General features: G+C 35.7%; 1 protein-coding gene and 1 pseudogene across 1 annotated transcript; both read right to left on the bottom strand.

The window, feature by feature from the left end:
* On the bottom strand, window positions 759-1,691 carry LOC110256969 (olfactory receptor 4C11-like). The gene has a single exon (XM_021075056.1). The coding sequence runs from the start codon at window positions 1,689-1,691 to the stop codon at window positions 759-761; it is 933 nt and encodes a 310-aa protein (XP_020930715.1).
* Window positions 12,528-13,440, bottom strand: LOC110256970 (annotated as a pseudogene).

The raw sequence follows: 21,553 nt of genomic DNA on the forward strand, positions 1-21,553 counted from the left end.
AAATGATAGGGTAATTACAATGCATAGTATTTCTTTTAGGGAAGTCACTTTTGAGGGCAGGTGACCACTTTACTATTATACATTGGATGGATATCATGTTCCAGAAACTTTTAAAATTCCATCATTTTCCTAGGTTTAATTTGACTACAAGTATGTTTGAACCCCATAAAACCTTCTAAATTTGATGACCCTATGTAGCTTCTTGTTTTAGTATCTTTGTTTTTAACCTACATGTTCATTTATTTTATTCTATTCTGTTCCTCTTATATTAATACATTGTTTCATCTGAAATGCAAATAGCCATGAACCCCTGTACTGTGTGTGTTTGTATGTGTGTGCATGCTCACATTAGGGAAGTTTAGGTTAAGTGAGTTTATGATGGAATCATAACACTTCTATTCCTTTTATGTATATGGTCATCATCATTAATGCCATTCAATTTTGAGATATCAGTATTGACACTAAACTTTGTAATGTCCCAAGAAAGTAAAACAAAATGAGGACAATAAGATTCATGTTATTTTACTGAATTTATTTCAAAATAAACTTTGATAGGAGAACATGCTTAGAGCTGGTAAGTTGGGTCCACTTAAAGAATGATAAGTCTTGGCATTCATTTTGTCTGTGAATCAGAAAAAAAAAGCAACTCTCAATCTTATATTTGATTTATGTTATTCCCACAATAGTCAGGCATTATTTTATATGATACCTTTACAGAATCAGTCAAACCATGACATATTAAGTAATCAGACCTCAATTCATCTTTTGCTTTCTGAATTCATTCTGACATGACATAACCTTCTCATGGCATTTTTCACTTCTGCATTCCTCAGGGTGTAGATGAGCGGATTGAGAAAGGGTGTTCCAATAGTATAAAATACTGCCACCATCTTGTCCATGGGGAATGTAGTTGGGGGGCGGGTATATATGAATATACATGGACCAAAAAACAGGACAACTACAATGATGTGGGAAGTGCAAGTGGAGAGAGCTTTTTTCCTCCCTTCTGCGCTATGGTTTCGTAGTGAATGCAAGATGACAATGTATGAGATCATCAGCATTACAAAACCAGTTGTGCAAAGGGCTCCACTATTAAATACCACGAGTAGGTTCATCACATAAATATCCATGCAGGCAAGTTTCAGCAAGGGCTGCATATCACAGCAATAGTGATCAATCAAATTGGATCCACAGAAGGGCAGTCTCAAAGCCAGGATAATCTGAGCCATAGAATGTATAAAAGACCCTATCCATGCAAGACCAATCAGTATGATGCAGACCTGGCGCCTCATGATAGTTGGGTAATGCAGTGGCTTGCAGATGGCCACATAACGATCAATGGCCATGAGGACAAGGACAAAGATCTCCATGCTGCCAAATAAATGCAGTGCAAAGATTTGAGTCAGACACTCATTGTAAGATATGATTTTCTTTTCAGACAGAGCATCCACAATGAGTCTAGGTGCTGTGGTAGTGGAAAAACAGGTATCAGCAATGGACAAATAAAACAGGAAGAAGTACATGGGGCTCCCAAGTGTTTGGCTGGACCTGATGGTCACAATAATAAGCAAATTGCCCCCCAGAGTTCCCACATAGAAAATGAAGAAGATCACAAACACCATGTTTTGCTTCTTAAGATCCAGTGTCAATCCTAACAGTATGAACTCAGAGATACTGTTGTTTGGCTGCATTATTTGACTCAAGGGGAAAGCACCAATTAGAAATATTCTGCGAAGAAGAAAAAAAAATACAATTTCAAAATAAATAGTATATTTGCAAGTAGAGTATATGTTATGGCACTGTGTGTTGCTTTTATTTCAATAAAATGGAATTCACAATACTTTTTCAATCTGGAGCCCTAATGGCATATGAAAATGATGTGAGGAAGTTCCCTTCATGGCTCAGCAGTTAAGTAACCTGACTTTGATCCCTGGCCTTGCTACATGTGTTAGGATCCAGCATTGCTGTGGGCTGTGGTGTAGGCTGGCAGCTGTATCTCTGATTGGACCCCTAGCCTGGAAACTTCCATATGCCGTGGGTATGTCCCTAAAATGAAAAAAAAGGAGAAATTTGGATGAAAGTAAGAAAACAATGAAAGGTAAATGATTCTTCAGGCATTGTAAGCACTAATTTGGGTTACTAGCATGAGTTTATTCACTTTGTCAGCTGAATGATTTCTCCAGTTTTAATCTAGAATGTATCCATATTAGGAGAGCTATGTTTTAGCAGAGAAAACTTTTGCCTGATTTACTCGATCCACTTTTACATTTCTTAAACCAGCAGTCCAGTTGTAAAGTATTTTAGTACCTGTTCTGAGCATCAGAGAATGATGGTTCAAACAATTCAGGATATCTTCCTTAATGAAACTTCTACACACACAAATACTTACAAAGTCACAGATCATAGAGTCTAGTGAGTGTGAGAAGAAACAATAAACATAAAATTTAGTAATCTGTAACCAGTCAGTTGGTATAGGCCATCATGAGATTTATTTTAATCTCTTGCCTTGACTAAGTTTATGTCTTTTTATTTCTCGAAACTTTCTAGTTGTTTACATTTAAATTCAGCTTCTATTATTAAAATTTATAACCTTTAAATTATACTATGTTGTCCAAAGGTAAATTTGCCCTGCTAGTCATTGTTTTTTCTAAATCTTTCAATATGTTTTCTTAAGACAAATGGACTCATTGACTCTAACATGAAGGAAATATAGAAGGAGTACATTTTGTATAAATAAAAACATTCTTTTAAATTTCAGGTTTAAAGTTTAAAACCAGGAATTTAGAAAATGAACACAGGAAGATCCAAGTCATACCTGAGACCTAGGATACATAGAACTTTTGTGATATAAATCTTAAATATCCTATACTCTCACTTCAAGAAAAGATAGAAATAAAAACATAATCATTGTTTATTCATATCTAGCTGTATGCCAAACACTGGACAGATTGTTTTATGTGCCCTTATATTCTCCAATAGAACAAAGTCAATAACAAATTATGAGACAAATTGATAGAGTATTTTTACAACTCTCATACCAGTCAAAAGCATGACTTTCAATTGTAAGTGGCTTTCACTTGTTGATCTTAAAAAATACAGTAAAATAAGTAATAGGCAAAATAATTTTAAAAACTTCTTATTAAATATAATTTAGCATATTAAAAGATGCTGAATTTCATTTGCAAGTAAATACATTCAAATTAAATGTACAGTCAGGCAATGTTTTCATGAATCTCTTCAGATTCATTTCCTAACCCAAGAACTTCCATATGCCCTGTGTGTGGCTATAAAATTTAAAAAAAGGGGAGTGTACTTTTATTGACACCACACACCAAATAAAACCATTGATAAAAAGAAAGCAGATATATATGCAGTGGTATCTACAGTATATTTTAAAGTGAAAAATAAGACAGCTAGGTTGATAAGTAATTAAAAGTAGGATATTACCTATTACTTACATACAAAATCATGCATAAACGAGTTGTATTTAAAAGAATGCCACCAAGACCTGCATTTGTACTCTGTGTATGAGGAATCTACATTCTTGGCAACAGAAATATGAGCAATGCCCATTTTTTTTAAGCTGTGATCTTTGGTCAAATTTGAAAATACATCACTGTCATGTGTTATGTAAAAAGTAAGGCCTGTGTTGGTCTGTCATTCACAGTGGCATATCCCTGAGCCGTAATAACTGTCCTGTGATATAAACAGGAAAGATAGCAATATTTTTTTGGGGGAGGGGGGAGGATCATAAGACCCAAGAGCATAAACAGAGACATCTATAGAGGTGAGTATGGAAGTCAGTGCTTTTTAATCTCATCTAAACCATCACAGTGCCTTTAACTACAGGTTCCCTGACTTTCTGGATGTTTTCCAAATGAAATCTGGTTAAAGCTCTTCAACAAACAAATGAAAAATCATTTGCTGTTTATATCAATTAAGACTATTAGAGAAATATCTCTACTTATCTATTTTTGTGTATGTACGTGTGTGTGTATATATATATTATATATATATATATATATATATATATGGTAGGCACATCTCTATAATTCACATAATATATTTTTGTGTTTATGTAGATATAGAAGTATGCACATATTAGAATTATATATATACAATTAATACACATTAGAGTGAAGCATTACAAGAGGAGTTTTTAATCCATAAATGACTGTATTTCAGCTTCTAGAGTAAAATGTGTGCTTCGAGACTTTTGAGTGAATGAGAGGAACTGAGAAAATATCCTGTGGGTAAAACCCAATAGTGTTCTGCCCTGTGTTGTCCTGAAATGTATGGAAAAAAAGGGAAGTCTGAATTCTATTATATCACTGACAAGTCATCATGTCTAAGCACATCCCTGAAACTCCTAGGTAGATATTATTTCTATATTATTATCTCTCACACCCTCCATTCTAATACCCCTTTCTCAGCAGTGCCCGTTTCCCTCAGGAGAGGCTGTACACAGCTTTTATTTCCATCATCTCATTTAGGAATGTAGAACAACCCTTAAAATGTCCCAAACTTTCTGTATGGACTGTATGAATTAGATACTCACATTGATCAGAAACAGTTTTTCTGAGTATTACATAAAACTAAGTTAATCCTCAGTACAAATCTTACCAGTTTTAAAACAGTTTATGCAGAGGTTAGGATGTTCAGTTGTCCTCTTTTTCTTCCCAAAGCAATCTGGACAGTCCTGACTCAAATAGGAAAAAAAGTTTCTAAAATTCTGTTCAATTATCTAGAACCAGGAATTCTTTGGTCTCACAAGGAGACTTGACTTCTTACCTACAGGCCAGAAGGCAGATTAAGTTGATCCGGAATGATCCCCCACTTTCTGAAATCCACTCTCACGCAAGATTATGAATGAGAGGTGCAACTCTTTGCCTTCCCCAGAGGACTGTGTAAACATGGATGATGAAAAAATACAGGCACTGGGGAAGGTCATTCCCTAAAGTGTCCCTTCCCTCTAGTTCAGAGACATGAGCCACATGTGAAAAAGACCTTAATCTTTGCTATATTTTACCACAGTATGGAGAAAAAGGTGGATTATTTAAAAAATAAACATGTTTTGTTTTTTTGTTTTTTAGGCCCACACCCATGGCATATGAATTTCCCAGGCTAGCGGTCAAATCAGAGCCATAGCTGAAGGCGTACAACATAGCCACAGCAATGTGGGACCTGAGCCACATCTGCAACCTCCACCACAGCTCAAGGCAACGCAGGATCCTTAACCCATGGAGCGAGGCCAGGGATTAAACCCTTGTCCTCATGGATACTATTCAGGTTCATTATCACTGAGCCATGATGGGAAATCCAGAAGCTTGTAATTTTGATGTAGTCCAATATACCTATTTTTCTATTTTAACCTGTGAATTTGGTGTCATATTTAAAAATTCATTGCCTAATCTAATGCCCTGAATCTTTTCCTCTCTAATTTTTCCAAGAGTTTTATAGTTTTATCTGTTAATCAATTTATCATTGATCTATTTTGAGGGTATTATGTATATGGTGTATGTTAAGGGTACACCTTAATTCCTTTGCACGTGGATATCTAGCTGTGCCCACTCCATTTGTTTAAAAAACTGTCCTTTCCCCCATGGAAGTTCTTGGCACTTCTCTAGAAAGTCACTTGACCATTAATATGATAGTGTATTTCTTGGCTCTTTAATATGTTCTATTGTTCTATATGCTTGTCTTTATGGCAGGACCACGCTGTTTCAAATACTTTGTTTTGAAAGCATGAGGTGTGAAATCTCCAACTTTGTTTGATTTTTCAAGATTACTTTTCCTGCAGGCTCCCTAGATATTCCTTATTAATTTTTCAGATGATTTTCCCAAATATGCAAAAAGTGTCATTGGGGTTTTGACAGGGATTATTTGAATCTTTATTTTTTTAGGTATTATTGGTATCTTAACAGTTCAATTTTCTAGCCCATGAATATATGATATGTTTTAGAACTAATAGAGATATTCGTAGGGAGAGATTTCCTTTCAGGTACTGGCTCTCATGATTATGGAAGCTGGCACGTGCAAAGTCTGTAGAACCAAAGTCACGATTTGAGTCTAAAGGCCAGAAACTGCTTTATACTAGTAACAGACAATGTCCCAGTTCAAGTTTGTTGGCAGGAAGCTGCTGTAGCATCAGGAAAAACTAATTTTCCCCATGCAGACCTTCAGACAGAAAGGGGTGATGTTTCAGTTTGAAGCCTCTTAGGCTGGAAAATTCTCTCATACTTGGGAGAGGTCATCTTTTTGTTACTTTCAGGCTTTCAGTTGACTGGATGGATTGGATGAGGACCACCCACAGTATAGAGGGCAATATACTTTACTCAGTCCACCAACACAATATGAATTTCATCCAGCAAAACTCCAGCAAAACACAACCCAAAGCAATGTTTCGGCAAATGTATTTGTGCACCTCTTGGGATAGTCAACTTAGCACAAAAAACTGGCCATCATATCTATTTCATGCCATTTTAGAACCTATCTTCATCACCTTTAACCATAGTTAATCTCCAAATAAGGCCAATAGCGAGGTCATAATTCTGCCCAACACGGCTCAGCTGTCCTGTGTACAAGTGAAAATGTACTCTTTCCCCGTAAAGGAGGTAGAGTCTTTGCTATCTTAAAACTTTAAATATTGTGATGGAAATTAATAATACTTAAATGCAATGAAAGAAATTTAACATGTTATTTTATATGATATAGTAATAAGAGAAAGAATAAAAGATATATGTATATGTATACATCTATAGCATATGTGTTTGTGTGTGTATGGGTATAAATGTGTGTATACATTGTTATGTATATAACACATACAGAAACATATTCATAAATTAAAGAGGACAGAGAACATAGGCACAGAACATGTAACTACATGTCTTATTTCTGTAACTGGTCACATGGCTGTAGCTGGTCTTTATAACTAATTCCTTCTTTTACTCACTCATTTTGTATTCTCTGTGCATTTAGTGACACCTGAGCTGACCAGGATCTTTACTGGTGGGGTGACATAGACCTTCATTGCTGAAAAGTCTGGGCTGTTAATAATTCTGCCTGGATTGGGTTGTTGCACTTGCTGTTACTCTTAGTTACCAGATGTGCTGATACTAAAAGAGACTGTTTAGGAGTTCCTGTCTTCCAGACATACTTTTCCTCATCCCTCTTGCAGAATAGTAGTCCCATTTCCCCTTGGAGTCAAGATCAATCACTCTAGCCCTCAAAGGGTCTCACTCTCCTGTTGATTCAGAGGCAGAAGGATTCTAAAATGGTCAGGCAGGAGTCTTGACTTCCAGTTCCACAGAATCTTGCTGTGTCTCCTAGTGGAAGCATTTATCCCTTTGGAAGCAAAACCTCTAAGCCAGCAGAGCAATAGGTTACCTAGAACTGGAAGAAACATTTTTAGCAACAACAGTTACTAAAGATAATTGTGAATGGCGTCACTCCCATTTTTATCCTTAGTGCTGAGACTCAAATATTTTCATATATTTTGTCCATTCAGAGAAGCACGTAAATGTACATCCTCCTCATTTTTTTTAATTTTTTTTTTTTTGGTTACCAATGTCATGTTCCTCCCGAATTCCAGATCATCCACCCAAATCATTGGTCAAAACCCATGAATAAGTATATATAGCATATCTGGACATTTCTCTTCCAAACAAAGTAAACAACCATGTGCACTATTTGAACTTGTACCCTTTGGGAGGATTTCCATCAATACTGAACTTCAGGAATTTTCCAGAATGGGGTTGTAGTGCTGTAACTCTCCACTATCAGGTATTTATTTATTTATTTATTTATTTATTTATTTATTTATTTATTTTCTTTTTAGAGCTGCGCTTGTGGCATTTGGAAGTTCCCAGACTAGGGATAGAAGCAGAGCTATAGCTGGGGCCTATGCCACAGCCAGAGCAATGCCAGATCCAAGCTGCATCTGCAGCCTACACTATATTCTTAACCCAGTGAGTAAGACCAGGGATTGAAGAACCCACATCTTCATGGATACTAGTCAGGTTCTTAACTCACTGAGCCATAACGGGAACTCCTCCACTTTCAGGTTATGCTGGCTTATCATTGTGGAACTATCTGTATTGAAGTCCTTAGTCTTTTCTTCCTCTGTTAACTGACCACAGGCAACTCCCCATGACTCCATAGGGACTGGCAGGGAGAGAGAAGGGGATTTAGGACAGGTCAGGACTCTGAGTATTTTTGCCACTTACCCATGTAACTTTGCCTTCAGGTCTTACTCGGGCCAGTCCCTTTGATGATGGGGTAATCTTATGCCTCCCCAGTTTTATGGCTTTGATGGGTCAGAGAACAGCAAGTTCATGATGGGCAGCCCAAATTTACATGGTGAATTGGTAACCCGTGCTGAGGCAGTCAGAATCTAAAAAGTCCAGTAGCAGTCCAGGAGCTATTTATTAAAAAGAATATTTAACTGAAAAAGATGGCAAGCTTTGCTCCAAAATACTAAGTGCCTACAATGCAGTTTGCATGTGGAGACCTGCCAGAAGCACTGGCATCCCCATCTGCCACTGACACATCAAACACCATGGACCTACTGGATCAGAGAAGCTTGCATGATATCCCACAGAGCTTTCTTTTCCTTTCTTTTTTTCTTTTCGTTGTGTCCCATCACAGAGTCCTTCAAGGATGCCGAGGCCTCTGCTACAAATTTATGTTTCATGACTGTGATGAAAGGTGTGTATTCTGGAACCTCTCAGAGTGGCTAAGTATATCTTCAATGAAAATCCACTCTTGTCTTCCAATCTCCTAATGCCTTTTAATCTCTTCTTCTGCATTATCCCAGAGCAGGTCTGGTGTGTCTGAGCTACTGACTGTGGGCCACTGTTCGGTTCATGTTAGCCACCACCACCACACAAACTGTTAGAGCATTTCTTAATTCCCCCAGTATCAATGTCGTATGCAGAATCTCTGCTGAGAGAGCCCCTATCAATAAATCAGGCCTGACCAAAATTTATAATTTTTCTAAAGTTATCCTGGATTTCTGTCTGCATACATTAGAAAACTCAGGTAGTTATTTTGGAGTGTAATGCAATATCTAATGTACCTCATTAGACATTGTATTTTGTACCTCACTTTTTCCTTCTTATTTTTATTCAAGTATATTTCATTTTCAGTGTTGTGCCAATTTCTGCTGTACAGCATAGTGACTCAGCCATACACACACACACACACACACACACACACACACACACACACACACTCTTTTTCTTATACCATTTCCCATAATGTTCTATCCCAAGAGATTGGATATGTAGTTCCCTGTGCTCTACACTCAGATCTCACTTTTATTTATCTCTTTATCTCTTTATTTATTTATTTATTTATTTTAGGGAAGCTCCTGTGGCATATGGAAGCTCCCAGGCTAGGTGTCAAATCAGAGCTGCAGCTGCCAGCCTATACCACAGCCACAGCAACACCAGATCTCAGCTGTGTCTGGGCCAATACCACAGCTCATGTCAATGCTTGATCCTTAACCCACTGAGTGAGGCCAGGTATTGAACCCGCATTCTCATGGATAATAGTTGGGTTCATAACTCACTGAGCCACAAGAGGAACTCCCAGTGGGACCTCACTTTTAGCAGCTTCCTGCTACTTGTGTCTAGTTACAGAACTAGAAGAAAAGAGAGGTGGTTTGTATTGTTGAGTGGATCCTGAGGAGAATCAGCATGTTCTTTCACGGCAACTGCTGCAGGGCAGGCCATTACAGTTTCTTCAGGCAATGAAGGGTTAATCCTTCAGCCTGAGAATGAGTGGCCATGCCCACTGGATATAAAGAAGCCTTGTTCACTGTCAAAGAATGTTCTTCCTCTCTCTATTCATTCTCATCAATTTCTTCAAATATTCAGTGATAAAAGCCAGAATCTAGATTTAATCCATGACTGTTTTTGATCTCACATCTTCATGTTATTTTAATTTCTTTTTTTATAACTCTAAAATATTTCTCCCTTCTCTGTCTCTCCATTTTAGTTAAGGAAACTGCCTATGATGGGGAAAAAGATGTAGTCTCCATTTGTTTGGCTCCAGCCTGAATACATGGGAGCTCTGTAGTATATATTGCATTACTGCACAGGTTCCACCTTTAGGCAAGGAGACCAGTGCCTTCTATTCCTTCTTCAGTCATTCATTGGATGCTGGTGGGCATTCAGATGGTGAGCCTGGTTACCAAGTGAGGCAGTTTTTCAATTCTCTTGTGCAATTGTCAGAAAGAACGGGACTTGTAAGCTGTTAACAGCTGATACACACAGCAGATATTCCTGGGGGCACTGGTCCAATGAAAGGGATTTGACCAGGTGCAGCAGCATCCACAGCATTCTCCATCATCAGTGGCACCACTCGAGTTCAAACCTTCATCGTTATCACATACAAATAATTACAGTCACCTTCTTACTACTCTTTTGCTGTCCATCTTGTCCCCTTCAATTGATTTTCCATACTGTAGCTGTAGAGTCATCATTCTGTATCGCAAATATAACGGCATCATTTGCTAGCTTAAGAAAAAACCTTCCAATATTTTCTTCACACTACTTAGCTTGAAGCCTTAATACATTTATGAGAGCCTTCTTGGCCTTCCCTGTTCTTATCTCTCTATCTTCATATCTTGGTATTTACCCTGATAAGCTAAGTGTCCAGCATGTTACCTGACACACAATGCAATAACTCAAATAAATAGTTGATTTGACAACTACAACCGTATCAAATTTATCAGGATTCCTGCACTCTTATTTTTCATGTTCTTGCCTTTGTTATATATTCCATCTCCGAGGAATATCTTATTCTAACCGATGCCTCTTCATTCTATTGAACTTTATATCCTTTGTGTCCCATTATTCATGTTTTTTCACACTTGAATCTTTTCTGTACCCCCCTAGTCATTGTTGTGTGTCTCTCAAACATACTTTCAGAGCATCCTCTGCTTCTATTCTCTTACTTATTTATAACACTGTGTGGTATTTCTCTGCTTTCTTTGGGAGACTCTCCATGATTCTAAGCTCTGTGAAGAAATCATTTAGACTTCTCTTTACTTAATACTGAAGCCCTAGTGACTATTAATGTACTTGATATATTCCTTGGGTTCAAGAATATCTGTTGTTTAAGGAATGAAGGACAGAAAAAAAATGAATGGAATGTATTTACCATGAAATGGCTTTGTGTGTAGAGGAAGTCACAGATTTTTAAAAAACAGCTGTTCATAATGAAATATTACTGAAAACAAACCAATTTAAAGGAAAACATCATAAAAAATCCCACATTCAGAAAATTATGAAATCTTGGTAAAAGCAGGGAGAACCCAAGTAAACTCTTCGTTCCTATGACAAAAAAATACTCAGCTTCTATTTCTTTCTTATTCCCACTTTAAGCAGGAATAAATGTGATTTACCAAAGAAATACAGCTAGAATTCTCATAGTCTGAAGGAGATAAAGGCAGAAAAAATGTCCTAATCTCATACTTACTTTATCTGCTCTTTATTTTATTGAATGCATGCATCTTCCTTCATATATTTATTCATTCAATCTTTATCAGATATTGTGTACCAAATATTGTGATAGTGGAATTTATAAAGTAGGCAATTACTTTATAAATTCTATTTATGTAGTAAATTGAAATTCCTATCTGACATTAAAATATATTTTGTAACATCACTCTTTCTGATTGATTTTTTAGCATGAGATTGTTACACAATCAATACAGTAGGATTCTGAATGCTACAAGGAAATTTGAAAACATGGTATAATATTCCTTACTTACCTCTTAGAAGTTAAATGGCCCATTGCTTTTATATTCCTAAAGTAATTTTGTATCACATCTTAACAGTTAACGTATTACCATTAACTATGATATATAAAAATGAGCAGAGTTATTAATGAACTGTTAGAATTTATTTATACATGATGAAATAATACATACAGTATATGCAATAATATATATTTAATATATAACATAGTAAACATAACATATAACATACATATGTTCTATATTATGTATTGGCCTCTCACACTTTCTCACTCTCTTTCTTTGTATATGTGAGAGGGTGTGTGTGTGTGTGTGTGTGTGTGTGTGTGTGTGTATTCAGTATTTCTGATTTGGAGTTTTATTATTTTTGTTTGTTTCTTCACCTGTAAGACAGGGACAATAGCAATGCCTACCTCTATGGATCATTATAGAGATTACTGCTCAATATCAATGTTTGGTATTTCATTATTTTTTTATTAAAATGAAAGCTTAGGAATCTTTGATTGGGGATGAGGATAAGGATGGTTAAAAAAAAAGATAAGCCCCAATTTGGTAGAATATTACCAATATTCCAAAATTTATCCTGGACTAGAGTTTTCTTCTTTTTTATTGCAGTCATTTTTTTTTCTCTCCCTGCAGAATCTATGATTTATGGCAATTAATTTTTTTTCTTTTAATATCATAGACATTCTTTGCTGAGATCATCAATAATATCCTTTTGACCTTTGCATCAATTTAATAAATATTAGGCATGATGTGCATTTTATTTATCACTTGAAATAGTTTGCCAACTACACAGTTTCCTAATAGCATTTTTCATCTGGGCATTTCTCAAGGTATATATGAAAGGATTTAACATGGGAGTTATCCTAGTGTAGAACACTGCAACTGCTTTATTGATAAGTAAAATAACTGCTGGTCTCATGTACACAAATATGCAGGGCACAAAAAATTGGACAACCACTATAATATGGGATACACAGGTAGCGAGGGCTTTTTGCCTAGCCTCCAAAGTCTTTGTCCTTTGAGAGTGCAGGATGACCACATAGGAGCCAATCAAGAGGAGGACGTTTAACATACAGAGAAATCCACTACTGGCAGCAACAAAGAGCCCTAGAATGTGGGTATAAATGCAGGCAAGATTGAGCAAAGGGTTCAGATCACACGTAAAGTGATCTATGATGTTAGGACCACAGAAGGGTAATCTGAAGATGAAGAGGATCTGTATGAATCCATGAAGAAAGCCTCCCATTCATGAAACTCCTATTAATAGGTGATACACTCTACGGTTCATAATGGTTGGCTTGCAGATGGCCACATATGGTCATACGCCATCACAGTAAGCAGGATAATCTCAGTACCTCCAAAGAAATGTTCCCCAAAAATTTGGGTCATGCACCCATTGAATAGGATGGTCTTCTTTTCATGGAGTGAATCTCTGATCAGTTTAGGGGTATTGACAGAGGAATAGCATCAATAAAGGAGAGAGAGGCCAGGAAGTAGTACATGGGGGACTCCAGTAATGGGCTAGAAGTAATGGTGACCATGATGATCATATTTCCTACCACAGTGAAGATGTAGATGGCAAAAAACACCACAAAGATGATTTTATGCATCTTTGGATTTTCTGTGAGCCCCAGTAGAACAAACTCTGTTACGTTATTCCTGTTCTCCATATATTTCAAGTTATGCGCAGCTACAGTTCCTGAAAAAAAAAAGGCATCTAATACATCATAAATTCCTAGGGTCTACTGAAATCTGAATTCTTATAGGATTTTTTTTTTGAGATAGGAAAAAATAGTTTCCAGTTTCTTGAAAATTACTCAGATTCTTTCTCAGTGTGGGTGATGTTTAAAATGCAGACATGAGGAACTTAGACCCAGTGGCAGAAGAAGTTCTGTGTACAATTAATGATGTGAGGTACATAGAAACCAAGGTGAAGCACTCACATAGAGTGGCTTGTTAAGTATGAAAAGAGAGGGAGAGAATAGATGTAAAGCTGTAAATGTAAAGCTAAGGAATTTTCCCTCCATTCTAAGAAATAGGAAACCATGAAGAGTAACTGAGAATATGAGTGTAGGATGAAGAAGGATTGGAGAAAGAGACTCTTGGATAGTAAAGACGTTTGTGTCACTTGGATAAAGTGGACTGAGATTCTGCATGGGGATGAGAGACAAAGAAAGGAACCCTAGTAATGGACTATTTGTAATCATTGACCTAAAGTGTAACAGGATATTGGTGATGGGAAAGCAAGATAGAGGAGATACTATAATCAAATGAGAAACATTTTGCCAAAATCCAATAACTTTCTTTTTTTTTCTTTTTAGGGCTGCCCCTGTGACATATGGAAGTTCTCAGGCTAAGGGTCAAATCAGAGCTATAGTTGCCAGCCTATGCCACAGCCATAGCAGCATGGGGTCTGAGTTGCCTCTTCAACCTACATTACAGCTCATGGCAACACCGGATCTTTAACCCACTGAGCGAAGCCATTGATCAAACCCACATCCTCATGAATACTAGTCAGATTTGTTAACCTCTGAGCCACAAGGGGAACTCCCCAATAACTTTATAATAGCTAATGAATATACTTTTAATAATTGATTTCTATGGGAATGATGTGATAGTAACTTGTGTGGATAGTATTATTTCATCCATTTTACACATGGGAAATTATCTCAAAGACTAATATTGATAGTAATATTAATTATCATATAAATAAAAATTTCATGATTACTTAACTGTGCTCCAAGTATATTTGCCAACCTGGTTCACTAGTCATCAGTACAAACCTGCAAAATTATTACTACTATCATTTTATACTTATTTTACAAATAAGTAAATAGAAGCATAGAAAAGTTAAGGATCCTGCCTAAGATCAAGCAGATAATAAAGATCAGAAACATGATTAGGTCTATGAAATCTCAGCGACAAAATTAGATCAGATTATAATTTTTAACATTTTTTCCTCCAAATTCTTAGCACATGCCCTTTATTGTTATGTTGTAGTAAACAATGTTAAACTAGTAAACTTCTTTTGAAATGACCATAATAATTATAAGTGCTTAATAATACTTCAGAGTCAAGCATATATAAAACAATTTCATCAACAGACACACAAACATGTATACACGCAGAATAATATATTGTAATTCCAAAGTTTTAATAAGTATGTGTTATTACTTTATTTAAGGTCCATTTTAGCTTTGCTTCTCCCTCACTCCATTTCTTGTCTCCCCCAATTTCCCTCCAAAGAATGGGCCCACACAGGCTCTTCTTCAAAATGTTGAAAATGACTATCCCAGTGATGAAATACAGTGTTTTGAAAATCAGAAAGACTAGATTAGAATTTTGACTTTTCCCCCTTGTGACTGCTTAATCTGGGGTACATTTTATGGCACCTTACATTCTGTTTCCTCTTATGTCAAGGGAGAATCATATTGTCCACCTCACAGGCTGCTATGAGAATTGATTGAGGAAAAATAAATGAGCATAGCCACCACACAGTTATGGACAAACAAAGGCACTTCACTTAGTTTTATGACTATGCACCAACAAGATAGGAAGAATGAACATTTTGAGCAGTAATACTGAGAAACATTTAACCATACAATAAGCTGAGGATGAATCATCTCCAATTTTGCTTTTAAAGGCGCCAAAGAGACATGTATTATCTCTAGCCATTGGTCCCAGGAAGAGTTATTCATATTTGTGTTTGTATTAAATAGCTGATAATGTACAGCATTTAACAGATTTATGTCTTTGTGTGTGTGAAGCATGTTTAAATTTTGTTTTCATTCTCATGATAATTTTAATTATTAAAGGAAGTGTCTTGTGGCAAAAGGAGAGTATCTGGTGTTAGAGAGATGGATCCTACAAATTTCTTAAACACTATGAGACTCAGATTTTTCATTTGTCAAATTAGGTTAATAATATTTACCAACTCTTTTTTGAAGAATGGGGTGAAGATGAAATGCCCCATCACTCTATTTGAAGTGTTGAGAATAATGATTACTATGTATGGAAAGTCATAATCTTTAATAAGCATCAGCACTATTGAAAAAAAATTACCATCTGGTTCTAGATGATCTAAATTATAGTTGGGGCCTCAGAAATAATCACATCTTCAAATTGACATTTCTTGGGTAAGGCAACTTTCAAGATGAAAAATATGACACACTCAGAAAGAGCATAGGATGGACAATTCAATAGCAGATCAATAGTAGATAAGCAAGTCTTTTTTAAATAAGTCTTTCCTTCTAGTCTAAAACCTGAGTGATTCTCACAGAAAGCCAAAGTCTTGAATTTAGAGTGAATTCCTTTGGAACCTATGGAAAAATGATGTTTCTGGTCCCACAGGTAAGGGGCAAAAATAGTGGTGGAAACACATTCAAATGAGTCACTCTACCCTGATGAATCCTGTTCTGGAGCTGTAAATAATAACAACAAATGTTCAAGTACCTTGTCTTATAGATACCATTGTCTCTCCCAGGAATTAATTACCTTCTTTGATGGAAAGTCTTTGTCTTAGAAGCAGATATTCTAGAGACATGCTGAGAAACATTTATTCTTGAGTGGGGAATTATATGCCCTACACTTGGAGCCAAAACACATGAACTTCCTTTGTGTATCAGAACCTGACTTTATAAGAAAGGGGAAAGTCATGTGAATAGCAATGATGACATAATGCAAGCCTGGGGGTCTTGATGTAATTAAGCTGTGGACATGTCAGAAAGACAACTTCTATCTTATCCATATTACACTTTTTCGGGAAACCTAGTATTGATTGTTGGGGGGCTGGCACAGTGAGGGTAAAACATTAGTGCCAGTCACTTTAAAATACTTGGCTCAACACCTATTCTTCACATTTATCACAGAGCTATGAAAAGAACAGACACTGTAAAGGTATCCCAATAAATTATTTCTTGGAATCATGTGATGGCCATTATGAAATCAAACACAAGCATGGTTCCACATTCTTGTCACTTGGCATTACTCTTTTAGTTACTCTAGGAGGTATGTACAGATACATTATTGAGGATTTAGTTTACTTGTGCTAATGATTTTTTTAATATGTTGTTATTACCATTTGTGTATCTTTATTTTTTGAAATTTCTTTTTAAGATTTTGCATGATTTGAAAATAGGAGTTCTGAGTTTCTTATTACTGAGTTGTGTTTTACTATATATTCTAGATATAAATTTTTGTCATATTTATTTTTGATATACATAAAATGAATATAAACATGTTTATGTACAAAATTTTAAACACTCATATATATACATTTCAAAATTTTGCATATATATATATATATATATATATATATATATATACATAATTTTCCCCTAGTCTGTGGATTGCCTTTTCATTTTTAAGATGGATGGTATCTGATGAGCAGAAGATATATATTATTGACAAGTTGAATTTTTTTATCGTTCTTATTGTGTAATATCTAATAAATATTTATCTACTTCAAGGTCAAAAGTATTCTAGGATTTTTATAGATTCATCTTTAACATTTGGGTTTCTGACTCATTTTGAGTTCATTTGTGTATAGCATGAGGCTCATTTTTTGTTTGTTTGGTTGGGCTTTTTGCTTATGAATGTCCACTTGATCCAGAATTCTTAAAAAAAAAATCTATTCTTTCTGCATTGAATTACCTTGATATCTTTGTAAAAAAAATCATACATTTAAGCCTATTTATAAACATTCTGTTATGTTTCAATTATGTGTATTTTTTTCCTTACATCAGAATCACACATGGGAGTGTTGAATTTTGGTAGAATAAGTTCTCCAACTGTGTTCCATTTTCAGACTGATTTTTCTATTACAGATTCTTTTAAAATTGTATATTTTAAAACAAACTTCAAAATAGGATTGTCAATTTCTTCAAATACCCTATGGGATATTTATCGGAATTGTAATGAAATTATAAACATTTGTATTATAAGCATACTAAGGAGTTCCCATCGTGGCGCAGTGGTTAACGAATCCAACTAGGAACCATGAGGTTGTGGGTTTGGTCCCTGCCCTTGCTCAGTGGGTTAACGATCCGGCGTTGCTGTGAGCTGTGGTATAGGTTGCAGATGTGGCTTGGATCCCGTGTTGCTGTGGCTCTGGAGTAGGCCAGTGGCTACAGCTCCAATTCAACCCCTAGCCTGGAAACCTCCATATGCCACAGGAGCGGCCCAAAGAAATAGCAAAAAAAATAAATAAATAAAATAAGCATACTAAGTCTGTTAATTCATCAAAATGGCATACGTCTCCCTTATGTATTTACTTTCAGCAATTTTTTTTATTTTCATGAAAATATTAAGTATATTTCTTAAAGCATCCCTCCAATTTCATATTTCTAATAGTATTTTACATAGAATTTTTAAAAATTTCAATTTCTAATTGTTGGTTTTATGTAAATACATTTGAAATTTTATTTTATTTTATTTTTTAACTTTATTTTTGTCTCTTTTGACCTTTTAGGGCTGCAGCACATGGAGGTTCCCAGGCTAGAGGTCTAATCAGAGCTATTGCTGCTGACTTATGCCAGAGCCTCAGCAATGCCAGATCCGAGCCATGTCTGTGACCTATACCACAGCTCACGCAATGGTGGATCCTTTAACTCACTGAACCCCCAACCTCATGGTTTCTAGTCGGATTCATTTCCACTGTGCCACAATGGGAACTCTTGAAATTTTATATTGGTATCGTATCTTGTGACTTTATTAAATTAACTGTTTACATCTATTTGACTTTGTGTAGAGCCCTTAACATTTTCTACATATATAATGATGCCATCTGCACATAAATACATATTTTTTATAAATTTGTTTCTTTTCATTTTTTTTCTTACCTTATTTCAATGGCTAGAATCTAGAATAGAACAGAAATTGGGAGTTCACAGACTTGTCTTGTTTTTAATCTTGAATGTATTTTCCATTTGTGTGATGGTAACTGTAAATTACATATAGATGCTTTTGTTCACATTGAGCGAATTTCTTTCTTTCCTTCATTTTCCAAAATCTTTTTTGTTTCATAAATCTAAATTGAAATTTATCAAGTTGTATACATCTATTGAAATGGTCATGTGATTTTTCTCATTTATTCTGTTAATTTAGTGATATCATTGATTGTTTTTAATGTTAAACATTTTATTTATGGTAATGATAAATTATTATTAAAATTTTTGACAGATTTAATTCAGTGGTAGGATCTTTGTCATTCTCTTTCCTGTCAAACGACTTAGCACTTAGGCAATACTGGTATTATAAAATTATGTGCTTAGTGTTCCCTATTTTCTGAAAGAATTTATGTAGAATTTGTGTTTTTTATTTTAAAAATAATTTGTGGAATTTAGAAGTTGAAGTTGTTAGGCTTGGGGTTATTTTTGAGAATGGTTTTAAGTACAAATTTAATATCTTCAACTGGTATAAGATGACTCAATTTTTAAATTCTTTTTTAGGTAAACTTTGCAATAAATTTTTAACAATTGATTTTTAAATTATCAGATTTTCTGGTTTAAATGTGCTCATGGTATTTTCTACCATCGTGTTAATGTCTTTAGAATCTGAATCTGATGCAATATGTGCTTTCATTGTGTATTTGAGTAATGCATCTTTTATTTGCCTCTTGGTCTCTCTTCTTTCTACTTTTCCTCTCAAACAAGTAATTCAATTTCTTTACTTCAAAATTCTCTCTTGTGATTGTTTTTAACTGAGGCAAAATTTGCATAACATGAAATTCATCACTTTAACCACTTAAAATGTACAGTCCTTTGGATTTTAATATCTACACAGTGTGGTGTAATCATCACAGCTTTCTAATTACAGGTCATTTCATCATCCTATGCCAATTAATTTGTCATTTATTATGTTACCATTTATCCTTCCCCCTAGTACCTGGGAACCACTAATCAGGTTTCTGTTTCTATGAATTTGTTTATTTTGGACATTTCATATACACAGAATCAAACAATGCATGCTCTTTTGTGTTCTTAGCATGTTTTTGAAGTTCACTCATGTTATAGCATGTTCTTCATTCATCTTTATAATGGAATAATTGTTTATTGTATGGCTATACCACAGTTTCATTTTTCATTCTTTTCACTTTTGAATACTGAGTATAATGTTAGCACTGGTGAGCTTGCTGTACCTGTGACAGTACTGTCTAAAGTGCAGGTGTATGCAGATCTCCTATGGAACCAAGAATTTGGTCTCAGGGTCTTGCTGCAGTGACTCTGGCTGTAGGGAGTACATTAGACCCTGCTTTATGATATAGACCCTGTGATTACAATGTGAAGCAGAGCTTGGTACCAATGGGCAGGATGCAGAGCTAGTACAGCCTGGGCTTGGTGGGTTAAAAATTCAATTCTGACCCAAGGAGTCAGTCACAGGAATTGGCAACACAGTGTAGGTGGTGGTCAGTTAAAGTCAGAAATATGTCAGTGGTCTGATGCAATGACAGTTCAGGGCCTCAAATCGAGCCTGGGGTAGAGGCTCATAGCAGTGGCAGTGCAAACTGATGATGGTGGGAGAAAGCTACAGCCTGGGGCCAGGGTTTGGGCCCAGAGCAATGGCATCTCCAGCACTATATGATGAGGTACTCTGCTCTTGCTATCCCAGAAAATAGGGTGCTGATTTTTGGTCTCACTGCAGAGATAGCTTCAGAGCCAGGGAATAAATGCAAATGTTGGGGACTCCAAGTTAGCTCCATCCAATGGGATCAATGTTACTGAAGAATACGTGGCAAAAGCTGAAAATATCCACAATGGTGAAGCCTTAGCAGGCTTCCTGCTTTCTTCTTTCATTTTTCCTATGGGGTAAAATTCCTTTGATGAGATGCCTGCTGGTGCAGAGCTGCTTTGGATTGGGATATGGGGTGACACAGGTAATATGCTTCTTATACTTTTATCTGTGGCTTTCCTTGATTTTTGAGATCCACAAAGATTTGCTGCTGCTTCTTTGTAATCCAGAATTTTCCCTGAGGTATTTTCTTTGGTTTGTAGTATGTTTATTGTTCCTATTTTTTGGGGGGGAGGGCTGTGAGCATTGGGGTCTCTTAGATTTTAATCTTGCTGATGTCCTGATCTTGTATTTATATGTGTGTGTGTGTATATATATATACACATATACATATATATACACACACATACACATAATAGCTATATAGATATAGTATGACTGAATTTTTTAGGATTTTTTATATATAATATCATGTCATTTGTTATTGGAGGTAGTTTTACTCCTTCCTTTCCAAGTAAAATGCCTTGTATTTATTTCTGTTTTTTGTTTTTGGCTGCACCCATGGAATGCAGATGTTCCAAAGCCAGGGATCAAATCCATGCCACAGCAGCGACCTGAGCCACTTCAGTGACAACATTGGATCCTTAAGCTGCTGAACCACATGGACACTCTTCCTTGTATGTATTTTTAAACCCAATTTCTCTACTAATAATCTCCCATAACATATTTAGTTATTTGAGAGAGGTATCCTTAAACTGTTTGAGCAAATAACAATGATATAGTTTTGGATTTAAATTTTGCTCAGAGCTTTGCATAATGTCACTTCCTTAAAATATGTTGAGGCTTTTTTAAAATGATCTAATACTTAATTTTGTATGTACTCATCTATGCATACCGGTAATATTTATTCTTTAAGTGCATGATTTTATTCATGCATCTGTATTCTTTTAAATTGTGCTATTTATATATTTTATGTTCTTCCTCACTTCCTGCCTGCTTTACTTTATCAATAATTGAAGAAGAAACATTGAATTGTCTGCTATGAAGGTGGATTGA

Source organism: Sus scrofa, chromosome 1 (genome assembly GCF_000003025.6).
Source record: "Sus scrofa isolate TJ Tabasco breed Duroc chromosome 1, Sscrofa11.1, whole genome shotgun sequence".
In the NCBI taxonomy this organism is placed as follows: domain Eukaryota; kingdom Metazoa; phylum Chordata; class Mammalia; order Artiodactyla; family Suidae; genus Sus; species Sus scrofa.